General features: G+C 51.0%; 1 protein-coding gene across 6 annotated transcripts; it reads right to left on the bottom strand.

Annotated features, from left to right (window-relative positions):
- Positions 1-12,592: 12,592 nt before the first annotated feature.
- Positions 12,593-18,405, bottom strand: LOC117863852 (protein FAR1-RELATED SEQUENCE 5). Of its 6 annotated transcripts, none has more exons than XM_034747715.2 (7): positions 18,190-18,405; positions 17,049-17,153; positions 16,842-16,937; positions 15,456-15,601; positions 15,141-15,248; positions 14,956-15,042; positions 12,593-14,869 (listed from the first exon to the last, which is right to left on the bottom strand). In XM_034747715.2, exons 4-7 carry the CDS (start codon positions 15,459-15,461, stop codon positions 12,878-12,880), a joined length of 2,193 nt encoding a protein of 730 aa, XP_034603606.1. In that variant the 5' UTR covers positions 15,462-15,601; positions 16,842-16,937; positions 17,049-17,153; positions 18,190-18,405; the 3' UTR covers positions 12,593-12,877. The 6 variants fall into 6 exon arrangements, with proteins under 6 accessions (XP_034603606.1, XP_034603604.1, XP_034603605.1 ...); XM_034747713.2 differs by having other exon boundaries at positions 15,554-15,601; XM_034747714.2 differs by having other exon boundaries at positions 14,956-15,039; positions 15,554-15,601.
- Positions 18,406-18,776: the final 371 nt, after the last annotated feature.

Below are 18,776 nucleotides of genomic sequence, written 5' to 3'. Positions count from 1 at the left end.
CCCCTCAGCGTCATGGCGCGCCTTTTCCATAGCAGCCTGGAATTCCTCAAGGTCGAGGCGGGCCTTCTCCGCGACAGCCTGGAGCTTGGCCTCGGCACGCCGCGCCCCCTCTAGCGCCGCCTGCTCGCGCCCCTCCAGGTCGCGAACGGCCCCCTGGGCAGCACCGAGCTGCAAGGCCAGACCCCTGGAACGCTCCCTCTCGGTGTTGTAGTGCGCCCAGAGGTTTCGCTGCCACCGGAGGAAGTCGGATTTCTCCAGGCTGGCCTCCTGAAGAGCCTGCAAAGTAACATGACGGTAAGACAAAAAAGTAAAAATAAAAGAGCTCATCACCGAGCGGCAAAAGCAAACATACTTGGTTGCCAGGGACTACGGTGTCGGCCAAAGCTCCCAACACCGAGGTTAGCGCCGCCTAAGCCCGGGCGACGCCGCCATGCACCACCTGCCACTTATGCCACTCGGTGGCATCATCTAGCGCGTAGAGGCGCCGCAGCGGGTCATCGCGGGACGACCAGCGGAGGATGTGCCCTCTCCACGCCCCGGGGACGGAGGAAGCTGAGGGCGGAACAAGGCCCGACTCTGACATCGTCGTCGACGATGACAGTACAACGTCAGAAACCCCCAGATCCGCCGGCGGCTCCGGCACCTCTGTGGGCACCTCCATCTCAGCCGCCGGAAGCGCCCCCGTGGGAGCAACCGGGACGGAGACCTCGGCCTCCGACACCGGTGCCTTCACCGCCGCCGCACCCTCGGGAGCCAGCGCCCCCTCTGCCTCCGACCTCGCCACGGCAGCGGGGGCATCCGCCCTGCCCACCGCCGTCTCCGTCTCCTCCGCCTCGTCGGCGTCAAGGTCAATCACCTCCCCGGCTTGTGGGCCCGGAGGAATCGCGGCCCGAGCCGGAAGAACGACCGGTGGGGCCGCAGGCGGAGTGGGGTCCGCTCCCCCTCCTGCGGCCGACCCCGCCGCCGTCCCGACGACCGGCTCCCCAGCAGCCACCTCCGCCGGGGGACCTGCGGCCACGCCAGGAACCCCGCCAGTCGCCGCTGGTGGGGTGGCGGCCCGTCCCCCGGAGGAGGACGACGACCGCAGCATCTTCTTGGGCGCCAGCCGCGGGCTGAAGCCACGGGGAGAAGCGCTGCAACGTCGACGGATAGGCGTCAAACAGAAACATATGAAAGGAGAAAGAAAAGATGACGTGCGGAGAGAGTCAACTTACGCCCTCGAAGCGCAGGGGCGGCGTGCGCGCTTCGACTCGGAGCCAGACGCCGACCCCGGAGCGTCTGGCAGTGGCCGCTTGTCGCCGCCCCGTTGCCCCCCGCCAGCAGGCACGGCGGCTGGGGCAGCCCCCACAGATCCCCGAGGAGCCCCCCGAGCGGACTCCTGGGGGGCGCCCCGCGCCGGATCCGAGACTGCAGTAGGGGCGGGCTCTGAAGGCCCCTGAGGGACGCTCCGGCTCGGCGCCGGGGCGACATCCCTCGCCGGCACCAAAGGAGCACCCCGCGCCCGCTCCTGGGGGATGCCCTGGGACGACCCTGAAGGGGCGCCCCGCGTCCCTCTCTGGGGAGGATCCTGTGCCGACCCCCGGGGGACGCCCTGCGTCGCCCCCTGAGGAGCGGTCCGCGCAGGCTCCGGGAGCACGCACTGCGTCGGCCCCTGAGGCACGGCCCCAGGACCGGGGGGAGCCGGATCCCGCACGGGCGCTCCCGCCACCACACCCCCTGCCGCCGTCTGCGGGGGTGCGTCACGAATCACTAAAGCCCCCGAACGGGGGGCAAACAATTCCACTTCCTCCTCCTCCTCTTCTTCTTCTTCTTCCTCTTCTTCTTCATCGTCGTCGTCGTCATCAGACACGACCGCCCCTCTCCGCCGCCGTCGGTACTCCTTGGCGGCCCTCTGCCGCCGCTTCTCCATCTCCTTGTCCTTGCGGCGTTTGTCCTTCTCCGCCTGGAGACGGTTGAGAGCCCTCCGTGCGGCATCTTCTGGCACCGGCGGGAGAGAGTCCTTAACCCGGGTCAGCGAGCCCTGTGAGGCGAAAAAGAGGACCCACATCAGAACAACGAGATGGCAGAACATCAGGGGGGAGAAGTAGTGACCCATATGCCTTACCAAGTCCACGAAGCCCTGCTCCGGGCGCATCGGCGGGTGCCCGGGGACCGGGTACTCGACATCCTTGTCCTCCAGCGCCTCCCGGAGCCGTTGCTGGATCTCGGAGGCGGCGAGCGCGCCTATCGCCAGGACGGTGCCATCGGGCGGCATGTCAGGGGTCATGACGCCAAGGGGCCGGATCCGGAGCATCAGCGGCGCCACCCGCCGGGCGTGGTATGCGCCGATGACACCAGCACCAGTGAGTCCCTCCCGCTTCAATTTCCCGATGGCCTGCAGGAGGTCGGAGAGCTTCTTCTTCTCCTTCTCTACCGGCCCGTACGCCCACACGTCGGGCGCCGCGTCGATGGTGCGGCCGGTAAACGTCGGCAGGGGGGAGTTCGGGTAGTTCTTCACGTAGAACCACTGGTTGTGCCACCCCTTATGGGACACAGAGGTCTTCACCGTCATATACTCCTTGGAGCGGGTATGACGGAGGTGGATGCCGGCACACCCAATCGGCACCGGAGGCGACTGTTGCTGGCTTCCGGCCTTCCCGGTCTTCTGGTAGAGGCTCACCGTGAAGAAGTACTTCCACAGCTCGAAGTGGGGCTCGATCCCCAGGAATCCCTCGCACAACGCGACGAACGCCGCAATGTGCTGGATCCCGTTGGGGTTGAGGTGCTGGAGCTCGAGCCCGTAGTAGTGGAGCAGCCCGCGGAAGAAACGGCTTGGAGGGGAGGCGAATCCCCGCTCGTGGAAATGGGCGAAGGAGACGACGTAGCCGGCGGGAGGCGACAGAACCTGCTCCGTCCCCGGCAGCCTCCACTCATCCGTCGCCGTCCTCTCACAGAGGAGCCCCTTCCGCACCAGACCTTCGGCGCGCTTGGCGGTGAAGTGGGAGACTCCCCAGGAAGCCATCACCGAAGAAGGGAGAAGGCTGACGAAGACGAAGACAAAACGCGCGGCGAATGGCAACGGGAACAAGGAAAAAGCGAGCGCAGGAGAGCTAGGAAGGCAAGAAGGCTTGAGCGCGAGAGAAGAGGAACCAGAGCGGCGCGTTCCAGCTTTTATAGGACGAGTACCGGGGAAGCCAAACCGACGCCCTGGCCGCCATAAATGCGGCGCCAGGTACGCCCCCGCCACGCCCGTTTCCTTTTCGAAAACCGCGCGCACGACCGGCCGCGAAAAAATCATCCTATCTTCCTCTATCCGCGGGACGGCGCTTCCATAACTCCGCTTCCCGGGAACCACGCCCACGACGCTCCCCACGTACGGCCCAGGAACACCAATCGCTCCGGTCCAAGGCCCACAGGGAGGTAAGAAAGGGATACGGGGCTGAAAACGCCCCTACGGCCCAATACGGTCCAGGGGTTCGAAAGCTGGCCCAGCGCGGGTTCGACAGTTGCCCCAGGACATCCCGAGCAAGGGGTGAGAAGGGACCTGCCCGCTAGCGGCCAACACCCAGGCGAGCAAACGCCGAGGGCGCCCCAACCTCACGTTCGAGTCCCGCTCAGTATAAAGTTCATGGTTTTTCCACGGGGAAAGGCAACGAGCCCTCAGATCCAATCGAACGGATCCGAGAACTATATGAACTAACTGACGGGAAATTGGAGTACGCCACCAGCTTGGCCCGAGCCGGACCCCCCCGAACGGGGACCGGGACTCCACTCGAACTTACCCGTTCACAGCTCAAACGAGCACCACGGTTCGTCCTACGCGGATAACGTGGCCTGGCTCAACCCCTCCGTCCTAGCGAATGGACGCTTGAGGGGCAACGATCAAAAAGCCGACCTGGCCTCCCGATCGGTTTCCTGCAACGAGCAGGAGCTCGGGGGCTAGCCTCGCAAAAACCACCACACGTGTGGTCACAAACCGACAGGTTCTCTCAAGCATGGCGAAGACGAAACAAGTGCGCCATGGTACAGGAACCGATGGCAAAACAGCGAAAGAAGCCTCCGGAGGAGCACTCTTGCTCCACCACAGGCTCGGGGGCTACTGTTGGGGGGAAATATTAACGACCCCCTAATACGCAGCTTAAAGAAAACAAACATAAAGACCCAGGCCCATCAAAGCACGATCAAATTATCGCCTCGCCCGACCCAGGCGTCAGGGTCGGGAGCGCCCGACCTCCCACCGCGAGGCCTCCGTCTCGCCCGACTGTAACCCCAGGGTCGGGAACACCCGACCCTGTACCGCGCAAGTTCCGCCTCGCCCGACCCCGAGCGAAAGGGTCAGGCGCGTTGAGGGCCACGGGGTCAGAATCCCCCTCGGATGCGATCCGCGTAAACAGGACAAATCCTGTGGGTCCCCCCGTCGGCCTCACCATAAATGCGCCACAGAGCTGGCAGAACGCAGGGCGACCGCGCCCCTCACGCAACCCGGCGCAAGTACCCGTGCACGACCGGCCTGTGCGAGCTACAGTGCCGGCAGCCGGTTTCTATTCGTCGCAGGGTACTCATGACCTACGGTGATCGGAGGCAAGCTAGGAGTGGCCCCGTCCACGGGTCCCGCACGTCCTCGGGCCCCGCGCGAACGGCAGTACAGGCGTGAAGCTCCCCCTCTCTACGAGCTATCGCCAGACCGGCGGTATCCACCGTCCTCCCTAACAGACGGCAGGGTGACGACAAAATCCCCTCATCATGATCTATCCTGATACCTACGAACGTCGAAGTAGCTACCTGCGAGGAGCTGCAACACTTGGCATCCGGCGGCCACCCCTTCGAGCATGCACGACGGCACGCGTTCAGGGTCGGCAGGACGTCGGGCGCCATGGGCCCCTGCCCTCCTTCCCACCAGACCTTTTTTACCATCTCACTCTTTTACCTTTTATCTGGTCCCAATTGTAACTCCGGCCGGCCCCTTGCGATATAAAAGGGGAACCTAGAACCGGGGGGAGGGGGATCGAGGGATCGATCGGTAGACGAAGAGATCAACACTTCTCCTAAGAACACGAAAAAGAAAAAGAGACCTGGGACCAGTCCCTCTCTCGCCTGTCTGTAACCCCCTACTACAGATTCCCCGCGCGGGCAACACGAACATCCCCGATACTGGACGTAGGGCTTCCTTTGCCTGAACCAGTCTAATCCGTGTCTCCCGTGCAACCATCTGAGGCTCACGCGCATAAAAGAAATTTACTAGTCTAAGTCCTGATCCGCCAATCTTGACAACGACACACATAAAACCAACACGTCAGCCACACGTCATCCCACTTGTTCCTCTGCGCGAAGGTAAGTTCTATCCTTGGCAGATTCCTCTTATCGTTCTTCCGACGCGGCACGAAGGTACAGCATCCAAAATGATTTTGCAAGCACCCTTGCCATCATCAGAATAAGTCCTCTGCTTCTGAATGTGAAGCTCATGTAACCTCGTGAACCCCTCCACATCAACGCTTCCACCAAACGTGCGTTGCACCCAATAGAACTTAGACAAGTTCACGATGGCGTTGGGGGTCAACTGATGCAGCCTAACACGATAGCAATCCAATATAACCGGCAGCTGCCTATCGCACGGAAACCGAAGCCCCGCAGGCCTCGGGTGTCGGAACTGCCTCGTTCCCAGGGGCTCTGTCCATTCCCTTAGGGAAAAAGTTGCTCTCCTCAAAAAGTGTAATGTCTTGCGAGGTCACCTGGGAGCGCCCAAAATAAAGAGTAGGAACACACGGAACCTTCCCCCCGACGGATGACCCTGGCCTCACCTCAACCTCAGCATCCTCCTCCTCCTCACCCTCAACCTCGTCGGCATCCTTACCTTCTTCTTCATCCGAGGATACAGCATGAACCTCGGTTCCCCCTGTACCTTTCGAGACTTGTCCCGTTTCACCTTCGCCTTTGCCCTCATTAGAGGACCAATCTGGTGAACTACTCCCCGAAGATCCCTCTTCTGCAGAAACTAGGCCATCCTTCGTATAGATTCGCTTCTTTGACCTTTTCCCCTCAGACTCTCCACTGCTCGCAGACACTGACTGCGAAGCAGGGCTACCTCCACCACCAGGGGCAACCTGAAGAGCCAACTCCTCCGAAGACATTGTCTGCAACTCTGCCTGGTGCTAACTGCCACGAAGACGAAGTCAACACCCCACCAAGAAAACGAAGCCAATAAAACAGAACGAAGCTGCGTAGCGAAGGCAAAAGTGGCAAAAAATGCAGCTCAAAAGCGACAGCGTAAAAAATGGCCTGCCCCCCCCGGCAAACCTTATATAGGCATGGTAAAAACCGCCTCGAAACATTAACCGCCACATAGAAAATGACCTTACTACCCCCATATAACGGTAAAACGCCTCGGCCCGCGCCGCCCTTCAGGGTGACGTTTTGAGGGCATTTTTGGACTTTTCGCGGGATCGGTTGACGGTGCCTCGGACCTTGCCCACGAAGGGGCTGCTGTTGGGGACCGCCCCACAACACACCCTGAACGGCGCCGGCGGGGACCCTCTCTCTCAATCGACTCCAATCTCATCACCTTCCCCCCTTTACAAAGTTAGTAGATAACCGATGTCAACTATCATGAAGGTGTCCACTCTATTGTTTTGCAGGCAAGGACTCGCGAAGTTAAAGCCCACATGGAGCTCTCGGTGCTTTGGCTTCGGGAAGATTCCATGACCAGAAGTCGAAGTTAGCTGCCTTCGGCTAAGGAAGGTGGGAAGTTTACGGAAGCTCGCTCGATGCCGACGAAGCTTGTGAATGAAGAAGAGGGTAATCAAGACATCCCTGGGACCACTCTATAGCAGGACGACTCTGTAATAAGAATCTTGTAAAAGGTTGGATATATAGTTCTACCGTGAAAGTGACATTTTGGGTAGGAATCAAGTTACCGTCCAGTGCGGAATATTCTTAGGATGTAGTGGTTGGATATGGGTATAACGGGGATGCCGAAATGTAACTTTATAGCCCTATAAAGGGAGGTGAACCGCCACCCCGAGGAGGGCATTAATCACCGATAGGATAGCTACTGTAATGTTTGTCTGAACAGCTACTACCTTCGTTTGTCAGAACGTTCCTTCTATTGCTTGGGTGCATCCCAACAAAGTATTTCAGGAAAAGGTGCCAGTTGGCTGATAACTCAATGCACGACAACCATAGAATCTATGGGTACAAGATGACAGAGTACATGGAGGGTGCGATTAAGAAAGCTTATTTGCATCGTGCGAAAGAAGTGGGAGCTGTGCAACGCTGGTTCGTAGTTGTTTGCAGGGACAAAGTTCGAATGGGCGGAGTACATCTCTAACTCCTGGCTAATGCGAATCATTCAAAAACTACTTATTGGGTTGGGCAACCAACACGTGAGAGACACACACATGAGTGCATCATCAGCAATGAAGGTTGTGTTTGCTCTTGCCACAAGCCAAGGTTGCTTCACAGGCCTTGCACCCATGTCATTGCTGCATGCATCGAGGCGGGGGGGCTTCAACCCTGTCGTTTCATGCTGCACTATTTCCTGAAAGAAACCATATGGCAAACTTGGAGGAACGAGATTTATGGATATCGTTTACTAGGAGACTTTGTCAATAATCCTGAGAATGCCGCCCGCTACATTCCTGACCCTGATCTAGAAATGTTCCAAGGGGTCGGACGACGCGAGAACAGATGTATCCGTAATGACATGGATCAATCTGAAGCAAGTCCTGATGTCCACTCTGCTCCAAGTGCCACAAAGCCGGTCACACCTACAAGAATTGCCCAATAACGATGTATGAAAGTGCGAGCACCCAAGCTGCATCTAGTAACTTGTAATGCAATGTAATGTTTATCTTAAGTTGTGTTATTGTAATTTAAGTTGTGGCCCTAATGTAATGTTTATTTTTTTGTTGTGGTCGAAATGTAATGTAATGTAAAATTTATCATGGATGCTTTTATTTGTAATAACTCATGTGTTGTGTATTTTATTTCTCTTATGTCTTCGAATCTTAGTTTTGTCATTACTTGTGTTACAGGTATGGCGCACCTAGTTCCACAGGGGTACTAGACCCCTGAGTTGCTTGACCCTACCTTGGACGGACAGCATAGGTCATACATGTCAGTCGTACGAGGTTCGACTCTCGGCACGTTTCGGGCACGTAACCCGCTCTCGACCATGCCGATCGACGCACGTTGGATCCCCAGGTATATCGTACTTAGTAGAACTTGTGTGTTAAGTTCAACAATTAATTTGTTTCAACTAATTAATTTTTTGAATGATACAGGTTACGTGCGGCGGGCCTTCTCCCTGTAGCTAGGTTATAGGAGGGTGACATGGTCGACAGCGCTGCGCAACGTGGTGAGAGGTCCACATGGTTCCAGTTTGACATGTCGCTGCTAGCAGCTCTGTTGGACCGGTGGCAGCCGGAGACACACACCTTCCACCTCCCGGTTGGTGAGATGACCCCCACACTAGAGGACATCTCCATGCTACTTGTCCTTCCATTTGCAGGGTCCGCTGTAGCCATGATGGACGTCCCGCCTACCTAGCGTGATGAGCTGCTAGGTCGGTTTGCGGACGTTCACTGCGTGGATGGTGCCCCGCCGTACCGCACTTTTAGCTCCACACACGGGCCCACGAAGTCATGGCTCCAGCAGTTTAGTGAGTATTTAATTACCTGCATGTCCAATTAATTTTTTGTAACTTGTTCATAATTTTAACCCAAGTTTGGAATTTGTTAGCAGGCCGAGTACTTGAGAGCCGATGCCGACGACGCCATAGTAGCACGACACTTGGAGGCGTACCTGTTGTGGCTCTTTGGTTGGATCTTGTTGTGCACGTCGCAAGGGATCTCGGTGCCTAAGCACCTTCTTCCTTATGTGAGAGCCATTGCGGAGGCCCCACTCGACGAGGTTCCACAGTACAGCTAGGGTTCAGCTGTATTAGCGGCGACCTATAGGGGTCTTTGCACGGGCTGCTGCAAGGTAATTTCGGCAGAGCCAATCTTCCTTAGCTACCCGTTGCTGCTTCAGTTGTGGTTGTACGAGCGGTTCCCGATAGGGCGACCCCGTATTGACATGTCCCCCTACCCCTAGGATTTCAATGATGACAATGTCGACAGGCCCACGATGGGATCGTTGTGGTGCCTGAGGAGGGTATGGTTCTTCAACTACAATTATTCGAAGTCATAAATGCCAAATTGTGATTTTATTTGTTGCAGGGAATATGGGTGGCGGTGCAGATGAAGAAGTCGTACCCAGACTTCGTCGGTCTGTTCGACGCTCTTGTCGACACTGACGTGAGGTGGACACCCTACACCTTCGAGGAGGTGCAGGCTCGTGCCCCGCATGGGCTCTCTTTGCTGTGCCATCGGGACATGGAGTACTGGAGGATGACGAGGCCACTAGTCTATGACATCCACATCGAGGACTACGCGGTTCATCGTGTGATGAGGTAGTTCGGCCTGTACCAGCACTCCCCAGTTCCGGTTATGTCTGTGGTCCCGACCGTCATTCACAGGTACACCCCAGCCTTTTGATTCACCTTGCAATATGAATTTTTTGTTTACGTAACTTGTGCAACGATGGTTCCGTTAGGGCAAGCCATCAGGGTGGGGGTGGTGGTGGGCTTGGAGTCCAATGGGCTTCGAGGATGGTTTAGTGGGTCCACACGTGGACGACCGCACTAGACGAGGTGGTGCAGGTTGCTTGTGTACACGACGATGACGCTTTCGCAGCGTACCTTCGGTGGTTCTTACCAAGGACCAGGACGCGGGTCATGTATGTTCCGAGGGAACCACCGACGGAGACCGCACCAGTCACGCAAACGTATCCGCGCTCGAGAGACGTCAATTTCGACTACGCGGTAAGCTACTGTATTATTTTTGTTACTCGACTTGCATCATTTGGTGTGACTAACTTGAACCATTTTCTCTCCCCAAGAGTACGACGTTATCACTGAGGTAGCCACAGAGCTGACGTACAGCATCGACCACTACGACGACATGACTGCTCATCAGCACTGAACGCTATACAGGAGGGCCCGGGACGCCTGCAGTAGGTTCATGAGGGCCGTCAGCTGCTGTGGTGGTCACAGGAACGTCGTACTTCCACCACGGGCTGCCTACCCCCATTCGTCCTCTCAAGCTCCTACTCAGTAGGCTGGTACGTCCTCTCAACCGCCTGTTCGTCCGCCCCCGGCCGGGACATCCTACACCACACCTGCACCACCACCGTCTTGGTATGCCTCACCCGGTCCGTCCACCATTCTGCAGCACGTCTTGCCGACAGCCACGCAGATGCATGCCGGTTATACTGCAGCGTGCTCCTCGTGGCCCTCTATAGCTGCACTAGGCACAGAGATACGACCAGCAGGTGCGTGAGGAATACATTTTTTCTATTCCTTTTTAATTACACAACGGAGCTAACAAAACCATTTCCTCTGTTGCATAACAGGGTTCGCAGACCGCGGATGGGTTTCGTAGGATTCCATCAACGAGGGATAGAGATCCAGCGCCCACGCTTGGATCGATGACCTTTTCAGAGCCGAGCCTGACGTGATCGGTCCCTCCTAGTTGCCTGACACCCCACAGGGGCCTACACCGGGCACGACACAGTACCTCGTGACACCACCTGCGGCGGCACCACCAGCGGCGGCATCGGTCGGACTCGCAACGTTGGCCCGCCGGAGCCGTAGACGTACGACCAGCAGCAGACCAGAGCAGCGCAGCGGGCAGCGAGGCATGGTCATGGTGCCGGTGAGCCTCGTTTCAAGTGAGGACGCATTTAGTGCGTAGGATGACTTGTATGTTTTAAGATGTGTATGATTGTGTAACGAACGATGCGTGCTCATTCGTGGACTGCTCTATCTAGATCAGAAGTTTAATGCTTTTCAATGATTCCGTGCGCTCACTATACATGTCTAAACAATTTTGAAATAATTATTAAAACTACGTAATTGAAATAATCGATCAAAAGTAACGACAAATATGCAGCAAATAACGGAATACATGACCTAAGGACAATACAATGAAAGGTCCAACAGTACACAACATTATCCATGAATAAACTATGAAAATAGCCAATAATAGAGACTACTGAATACAACGAGACCACTTTCCCTTCCTTAGGGCATCGGGATTCTCCTCGATCGCTGCTTTCGCTCGGCGTGCCCGCTCAAGCTTCCCCTCCCTCTTCTCCCTCTCCGCAGCAACACGCCTCATTTCCTCCTCTTCCTTGTGCTCTTTCTCTGCAGCCTCCTCTCTTAGTCTTCTTCATCCTATCCCTTTTCTTTGCCGCCGACTGCAACATGTACTGCATCTCCTCCTTGTCTTCAGGCTTCATCTCAGTGTCAATCCACTGCTCAAAATCACGGAGCGGTGGAGGGGTCTGCAACAAATGCAATTATTACAAAATAAAAAAATCATGCAAGATGTCATATGACACGAAATAATTATTACAGAACATCAATTCCTCACTATCTTGTTAATGCGGCGCTGACGAAGCGTAGGCTCAAACTGAAGTTTGAACACATCCAGTACCTCTGCCTGTACGTGTCCTCTGCATCGGACTTGGCTACATTGCAAGGATCGCCGCAAAAGCACATGGGCACTAGAACACCACTAGGTCGAGGCAAAAGGTCGAAGGCATTTCCGGTCAACGGAACACCACTCCACTTTTACCATTTTTGTTGTAAGAACTGAAAGCAACTAACATTAAACCATACGACTAGAAGCTAACGTAATAACGTGCACTGAAATTACCTTGGTTTCCTAACTTTTCCACGCCTTGGCATCCTACGATTGTATAATATAAATATTAAAATTGCATCAAACTATACTGCGCTAGATTTACTATGAACTAAATACTCAACCTACTGTACTAACTAATCTAGATTTTTGTACATCTAAAACTACGAGATTGAAAAATGTACCTGATGACGATAGCTTCTTCCCCTTCTTTCCTCTCTTTTTTCTTTTTTTCCTCCTTTCCTCTCTTTTTTCTTTTTTTCCTCCTTTCCTCTCTTTCTTTCCTTCCTTCTTTCCCTCTTCTTTCCTCTTTTTCTTTCCCTCTTCTTTCCTCTTTTTCTTTCCCTCTCTGGTTCCCCTTCCCCTCTCTGTTTGGGATGTTGCGACACTGGTTAAATAGGGCGAACCCCCGCCGGTTCATCCAGCAGTAAGAGTCCTTACCGCCGTTTCAATCGGCAGGGGTACCTCGATCCGCGCGCGCACTACTTCGGCGACAGCAGTAAGGTGGGGAGGGCCTTACCGCCGGTTGAAGCAGCGGTAAGGCTCTCCCACCTGCTGAAACGGCAGAAGGGACCAGCATAGGGGGTGTCAGATCCTTACCGCCGTCAACCGACGGTAAGGACCATACCGCCATTTCAACCGGCGGTATAAGCCTATTTTTGCAAAAAAATTTATTCGACTATATATTTCTGCAAAATCAAAAAAGAAAATAAAAAAATTCAGCAACTGAACTACCCGCCACGCACGATGGTTGGTCGACCGGTTCTTTGTCGCGCGGCCAGGACATGTCATTTTTGTGACCTGATACAACTAAGCCTGCAACTAGACAAACGCTCACTTTAGCAAATAAACCACCACATAGGAAGTATTCATGCCGAAAGAGGGAGGGTTGAACAGAACCACTTGAGACCAAGATACATTACTAGTTATCTCTAACTAATGATGACTTGTCATCTGAAAGGATACAATCTAATGACTTGTCCCCTAAACAACCCAGCTAATAAAAAAACTGATATGGAGCTATGTAATGTGCTACAGTACCGCATGTGCTGATCATGAACAATTCCTCTTCTTGTGTAGGTGCTCCCTCTTTTCCTCGCTATTCATTTGCTTTGCTCCCGTTCTGGTCTTCTTGTGTGGTTCTTTCATCCGTGCCCTCAGCTAGCTCCGCTTGACAGCTTCTGCTGAATCCTTTCGAGCTCTTCCAAGAATACTTGACTTTGCTTTGGATCCTTGCTTACAGTGGCACCAATTTCTGCTGTCCTGTTCATAAGCACAGCATATCTCGCATTTTGTGAAGCAGTTGATCCTGTCTTCTCTGTGCAAAGTTTCTGCAACTCCTGCTCTCTGAACTTCTTTGTCCACCTTTGCTTGATGTAGTGCTCAGGGATCTCGTTAATTCCAAACTGGGTGAAAAGCCTCAGAACATGGCAACAAAGTATTCCATCTCTCTCAAACTTCAAACATATGCAATTAAATGTCTTATTTTTCATGTCAACTTCAACAGAGAAGGTATAGTGGAGAAACTCAGAATCCTCATAGTCCAGCATTCTCTTCACCATATAAATTCTGTCCCTTTCCTTTTTGAAAACATTGAAAGCTGATGCATCAAGTAGCTCTTTCTGAAATTTCAAGAACAGCCCCATTGTGTAAATTTCTGCAGCATGCCTTTCTATTGGTTGCCTAGTACAGTATTTTGGCTTTTGCCGAGTTGACTCAAATCTATCAGTGCTAACAGACTCTTGGAAGATGTTATATTGCCTGATGAAGGTTTCTATGGTATCCTCTTGCAGAACATAGTCCTTGAAGATTGAATTTGTGTTCTCACAACTTCCGGAGGAACGTATAAATGGGCAAAACACATGTTTGAAGTAAACTGGCACCCACATAGACCTTGTCCAATACATGTGCTTCAAGTGTGCGTTTAGTTCTGCAGCATATTTCTCAAGCATTGTTTTCCAATCATTCTCAAATTCTTCAGTAGTTAAAGAATTTGTAACAAGACGTGTCAGGTCAGCTTCCATTCCAGGTCTGTTAACCATAAAACCTCCAAATTCAGCTGCAGCTTCCCTCATCACATGCCACATGCTGAACCGATGAAAAACTGTGGGGAATACCTCTGCAATTGATTTCTGTATGGCTGAATCCTGATGTGTCATTATAATACTTGGTTTCTTGCCATCCATTACATCCAAGAATGTCCTGAATAACCAAGAGAATGTCTCTGCCTCATCATTTTCAAGCAAAGCCCAACCGAAAACAGTTGGCTTACCATGCCCATTAATTCCAATTAATGAGGCAAATGGCATGTGGTATGCATTGGTTCTACAAGTCGTATTAAAATGAATGAAATCTCCATATAAAGCATAATCAAGTCTAGCTCGCGCATCTGTCCAAAAGATACTTCTTATAGTGCTATCTTCATCAGTCTTCATAGCGTAGTAGAACCCAGGTTGCTCCTTTTGCAATCTTCTCACATGTTCTAGTGTGCTTCCAATATCTGTATTCCTAGTCTTCATCAGTCTGTCAGACTGTTTCAAGTTGTTAGAATCCACTTTCCTTGCAGGTATATTCTTCAATCTCCCCTGTAATTTCCTGAAAATTTCCATTATCTTTGTCGGCTTAATCCTGCTTTCCTGCAATATTCTTGAGAAGTGTCTCTCTTCCTCCGACATGTCCTTGTGGCTCATGAAAAATCTGGTCAGCAAGGGCGAACACCAAAGTGGGTGGTTATGTTCATTCATAGCTGCTGTAACCTCCCATCTGTCTGCAACAAGTTTCACAGTCATCTTCATGCGGCATTGAGTGTGCTCAACAGCATCTCTTCTCCTCTTCCTCTGTCTTGTATCAGTCTCTTTTGCTTTCCTACTTTTATTGCACACAAATGTTATCTTCTTGTGCTTGTAATTCGTTCCTTTAATCACCGCGAATCCAGTAACTTGCCCATAGACACTGATAAAGCGATGAGCATCTTGTAGTGTGGGAAATACCATGCCAACCTCTGGAGGCCTGGCCTTTTCCATTTCTTCTGGACTTGGAAACATATAGTCTTCATCACCATCAGCTTCTGCTTCAGCTTGATCTTTTTGGCATTCATTGAGGTCTTCATCTCCATTTAGGATGGCATTTCCATTCTCTTGGTCCAGTTCCTGCAATTTAAAAAATGTTTATAGATTCCCAAGAAAAGTAATCTTCAACAATTTAACCACGGCATAGGATTCTGGGCTTTGCATACCTGAACAAATGTGTCACCAGTTTCCAGGGCCTGTATTTCTGATCGCCTGTTCGTTTCAGTATCATTCCACAGGAAAATAGGTGACTGCTGAAAATGGAATGCCAATGCAAATTAGTCTTCATTGTTTATTTCATACAGTTTCTTTGGTCTTGTAAACTATGTGCCAATGAGTTTTCAGATCATACCTGCAAGCTATCTTCAGTTGTAAGATTTACATGTTCTCCAGCCTCATGTTCAGGAGCAAGCATGATTCCATATCTTTCTTCCAAATCTGTATCCCCTTTTCTTGTATTCTGCACATATCAAAATATCAAGGTTTTGGTAATTTGACACTTACTTCTGTAGCATTTTTTTCAAATGATGTAACCTTTGAGTAGCTTCCTACCAGCAATGTTTTTGTTATAACATGGAAGGGAACAATTCAGTGAAATAAATGGAACAATTCAATGCATTATCAAGAAAAATACAAAAATATAGTTGGAACATTTGCGTATCTCAACTGTCATAAGTACTTTAAGTTCGTAGCTACTTCTTTCTCAAAAACAAAGTTCACAACTAGTTAACATCATAAGCCCATTCCTTTCACTTCTGTTTCTACCATTGCCATTTCTGATTCCTTTTCTGCTTCCTTTCGTGGTTCACGGACCTGCAACATCAAGTTGAACAAGATAGTTGGTTATCGTTTTTTTCTTCTTTTCCATATGTTCAGCAGTACAAAGTATCATCAAAATCTTAACTAGGAAAAATCTGACTAAGAAAAATAAAATGGAAAACTTAAGCTGTCTATTCCGCAGTGAAGATGAAACCGTGCACCATGTATTTTTTGATTTTTGTATTGCCACAACTATGTGGAATTACCTATCTGATATTTTTGGTAAAAGTGCTAGGTACTGACTTTAAATCGGCGGCCTGATGGTGGGTCAGCAATAATAAAAATAGTGTGCTGAATGTGTTGTACCACAATGATGTGATGCATATGGAAAATGCGTAATGAGCTCTGTTTTCAGGGCAAAAGCTGGGTGGACAAGAAGTTGCTGTGCAAGCTAATTAGAACATTGAAGAACTGTCAAGCTCTGTGCAAGGATGCACAATTGGCAGAGATGGAGCTTGTGGGGAAGGCACTGATTGCCAAGCTTCGACACTCACTGCACCTGACCGTTGGACATCCAGAGAGGGCAATATCTGCAACATGGAGCTCCCAGGTGCAGGCCTCATTAGGTTCGGACGTGTCAGCTGGGCTGGCGGGTTCCAGAAATGCCAAGCTTCTGAAAAACTCAGCCTGCAAGGGGCTAGCCACCCCCCGAGCGTTAGTGAAAGAAGAAAGTCTCTCACGCAGACCGAGAAAATCCCCGAACCCCTGCCCACCCTTACACAGGGAACCATAAGTAACCTGTGTGAGTCAGGCCGGCTCTTGACCATGTGCTTTGGTGTGGGACAGACGAGGGGATTATTTTAACCCCAGCCTGAAATTCGCTCCCACAGGGAGTCGAACCCAGGACCTGAGGAGGTGCTACTAGAGCCCTCTAACCAACTCAGCTAGAGGCCCGTTCGCAAATGCCAAGCTTCTGGAGGCGAGTAGAAGTGAAGTTGTCGCAGCCATGGATTATATCACTGAAACCTTTTCTAGTTAAGAAGACATTGTAATAAGAAGTAACAGTAGTGAGGTTATGAGTGTGGATGAGGTGATAAGTAGTGGAGTTTTTAGCAGGCAGGCCTTGAATACATTTCTGGTACTGTAATCATCTGATGCTTTGTTTCCCTGAAATAAAGTGGGAGAACATTGTTTCTAAAAAAAACTACAGCAACTGAAGTAGCGGTCAATTTTCTAGGTTCACAATAACTACATCTAAAGACTGGCGTTATTTTTTGTTCGCAGGTCAGCTTACCTTATTCCTAGCAGATACCACGAGGCTATAAGATTCTCTATTTGCTGATTCATTCCCTTGATGCATACCCGATTCTCCATTCGTACCACTCATTTCCTGAAAATGTTAGCAAGAAAGTTTCTTTCATTACTTCTGGTGGGATGTGTCTAAATTTTAAGATTATTTCAAGGATTACATCATGTGCAGTGGGAATCTTAGCTTACTTACCTGGTAATATTTCAAATTCCTCTCGGTCATAGTTTGAGCAGGCAGCAAGGGGCTTGATTTTGCACATCTCTCCTCCATCTTTTTCTTCTGTCTCGCCCTCTATACCTAGATTTAACATTTAAGCAATTGTTTTAGTTTTCTATCAGGAAGATAGGCACTGTGAGTTGACATGCTTTAAGCAAAAGGGGCCACACATAAATCTATTGACATCAATTGTTTTTAGTTTTCTGTCAGGAAGATAGGCACTGTGAGTTGACATGCTTTAAGCAAAAGGGGCCATGCATAAATCTATTGACGTCAATAGATACTGCCAGACATGCATACTACAGTAACAGTAGTCATATTGGTAGGTGCAGCACAAGGGACTTCACCATAAGTTATTTAGCTTGTATTCATGGTACTGCGGCAGTTCACGAACCAGGCAATAGAACAGAAGCAGACTCTTCACACAAGAAGCTTGGAAAACAACACATAAATGAGCACTGAATTGACTCAAAACTACATATTTAGCCTGAAATGGAAGCCACTGGATATATTTCACCTTCAAGGCCTCAATGACCATGATAATTTGTTTCTTTACCAAACCAAGGAAATGTAATTAAAAGGCAGCCAACCAACACCCAATTTACAACAAGATCTGCTGAACCGTCCTCACAACATGCAAACAGGAACCCACAAAAGCCATAATCCTCTGCTGCACTCTAATGTCCAATCTCAGCAACAAAAAAAGAGACTCCCAGTTACCTCAAACAATTTAACCCCTTTTTTAATTATTTTCTACATCAAATTTCCTTTAAACAACTCTTTTAAGTGTGAGGACACAGAGGGCAATCCCTCCACTTGGGTAACATTCTGCACGGCACCTTTGAAACAGACTGAAGGAAAGATTGGTGACGCAGATGAATGGACAAGTGATGTACAAAACAAGGAATCATTCAGTTTACAAATCCCAGATTTTGTAGTGGTAGCAGGGACAAGATTGGATATCAACAAACTGAGTTTGGCATGTTGTGACAACAATGAAAGAGTTTGGATTGATCTGGTGCTGTGCAAATGAAGAGGAGTCACATGGGTAAGGCGTGTGGATTGCGATTGAAAACTAGAGTAGCATTGGGGATTTGGGGATGAGGAATTTATTAACCTCTGCCGGCTGCGCGCGAGCTGCGGGTCGCGCCTGCCGCCAGACTGCCCCAGCACCGAGCCACCGCTCCCGACCCCGCCCGGACGCCGCCCGCTCGCTGGATTGCTGCGCCGCGCTCGCTCGGGAGGAATCGTGGATGAGAGTTAGGGTTCGTGCGTGCAGGTGCGGGACGGGTTGGGCTGGACTCTGGACGGCTTTGCCCTCTTGTTTGGTCCGTGAACGTGATCGCGTTACTCTACAATACTATTGATTTAAATATAAAGGCACAACGACTAAAAAATTATATAGGCACAAGAATTAATAAAAAAATAATGAAAGAATAATCCCATAGTTAATTCTCTAAAGTGTGTGTTTATATTTATAATTTTAAAAATACAAACTCACTTTAAGTGTAGGGGTTACAAAGAGTGACGAAATTGAAGGTTAATTCTCACCCTCACAAAGGATTCACCTATTAGAGCAAAACGAGGTAAAAATTCATTATGAAGGGGAGGAGAGAGATCAAATATTTCCTACTATCTGTTGCATATTGCCGCTCCACCGCGTCCAACAATTATAAATTTTTTTATCACCACATATTTTTTACC

The sequence above is a fragment of the Setaria viridis genome, chromosome 7 (genome assembly GCF_005286985.2).
Source record: "Setaria viridis chromosome 7, Setaria_viridis_v4.0, whole genome shotgun sequence".
In the NCBI taxonomy this organism is placed as follows: Eukaryota; Viridiplantae; Streptophyta; class Magnoliopsida; order Poales; family Poaceae; genus Setaria; species Setaria viridis.
Note: the sequence above shows the minus strand (reverse complement) of the source record. Positions and strands in the feature narration are given on the sequence as shown.

Bases quoted from the DNA above. Each gene is read 5' to 3' on its own strand.
- LOC117863852 (XM_034747713.2), bottom strand. From the start codon at position 17,126: ATGGAGGAGAGATGTGCAAAATCAAGCCCCTTGCTGCCTGCTCAAACT. The intron at 15,602-16,841 runs GTAAGCTGACCT...TTGATGTTGCAG, and splicing joins TGGTATCTGCTAGGAATAAG to GTCCGTGAACCACGAAAGGA. The intron at 15,249-15,553 runs GTAGAAACAGAA...TGATATGTGCAG, and splicing joins AGGAATCAGAAATGGCAATG to AATACAAGAAAAGGGGATAC.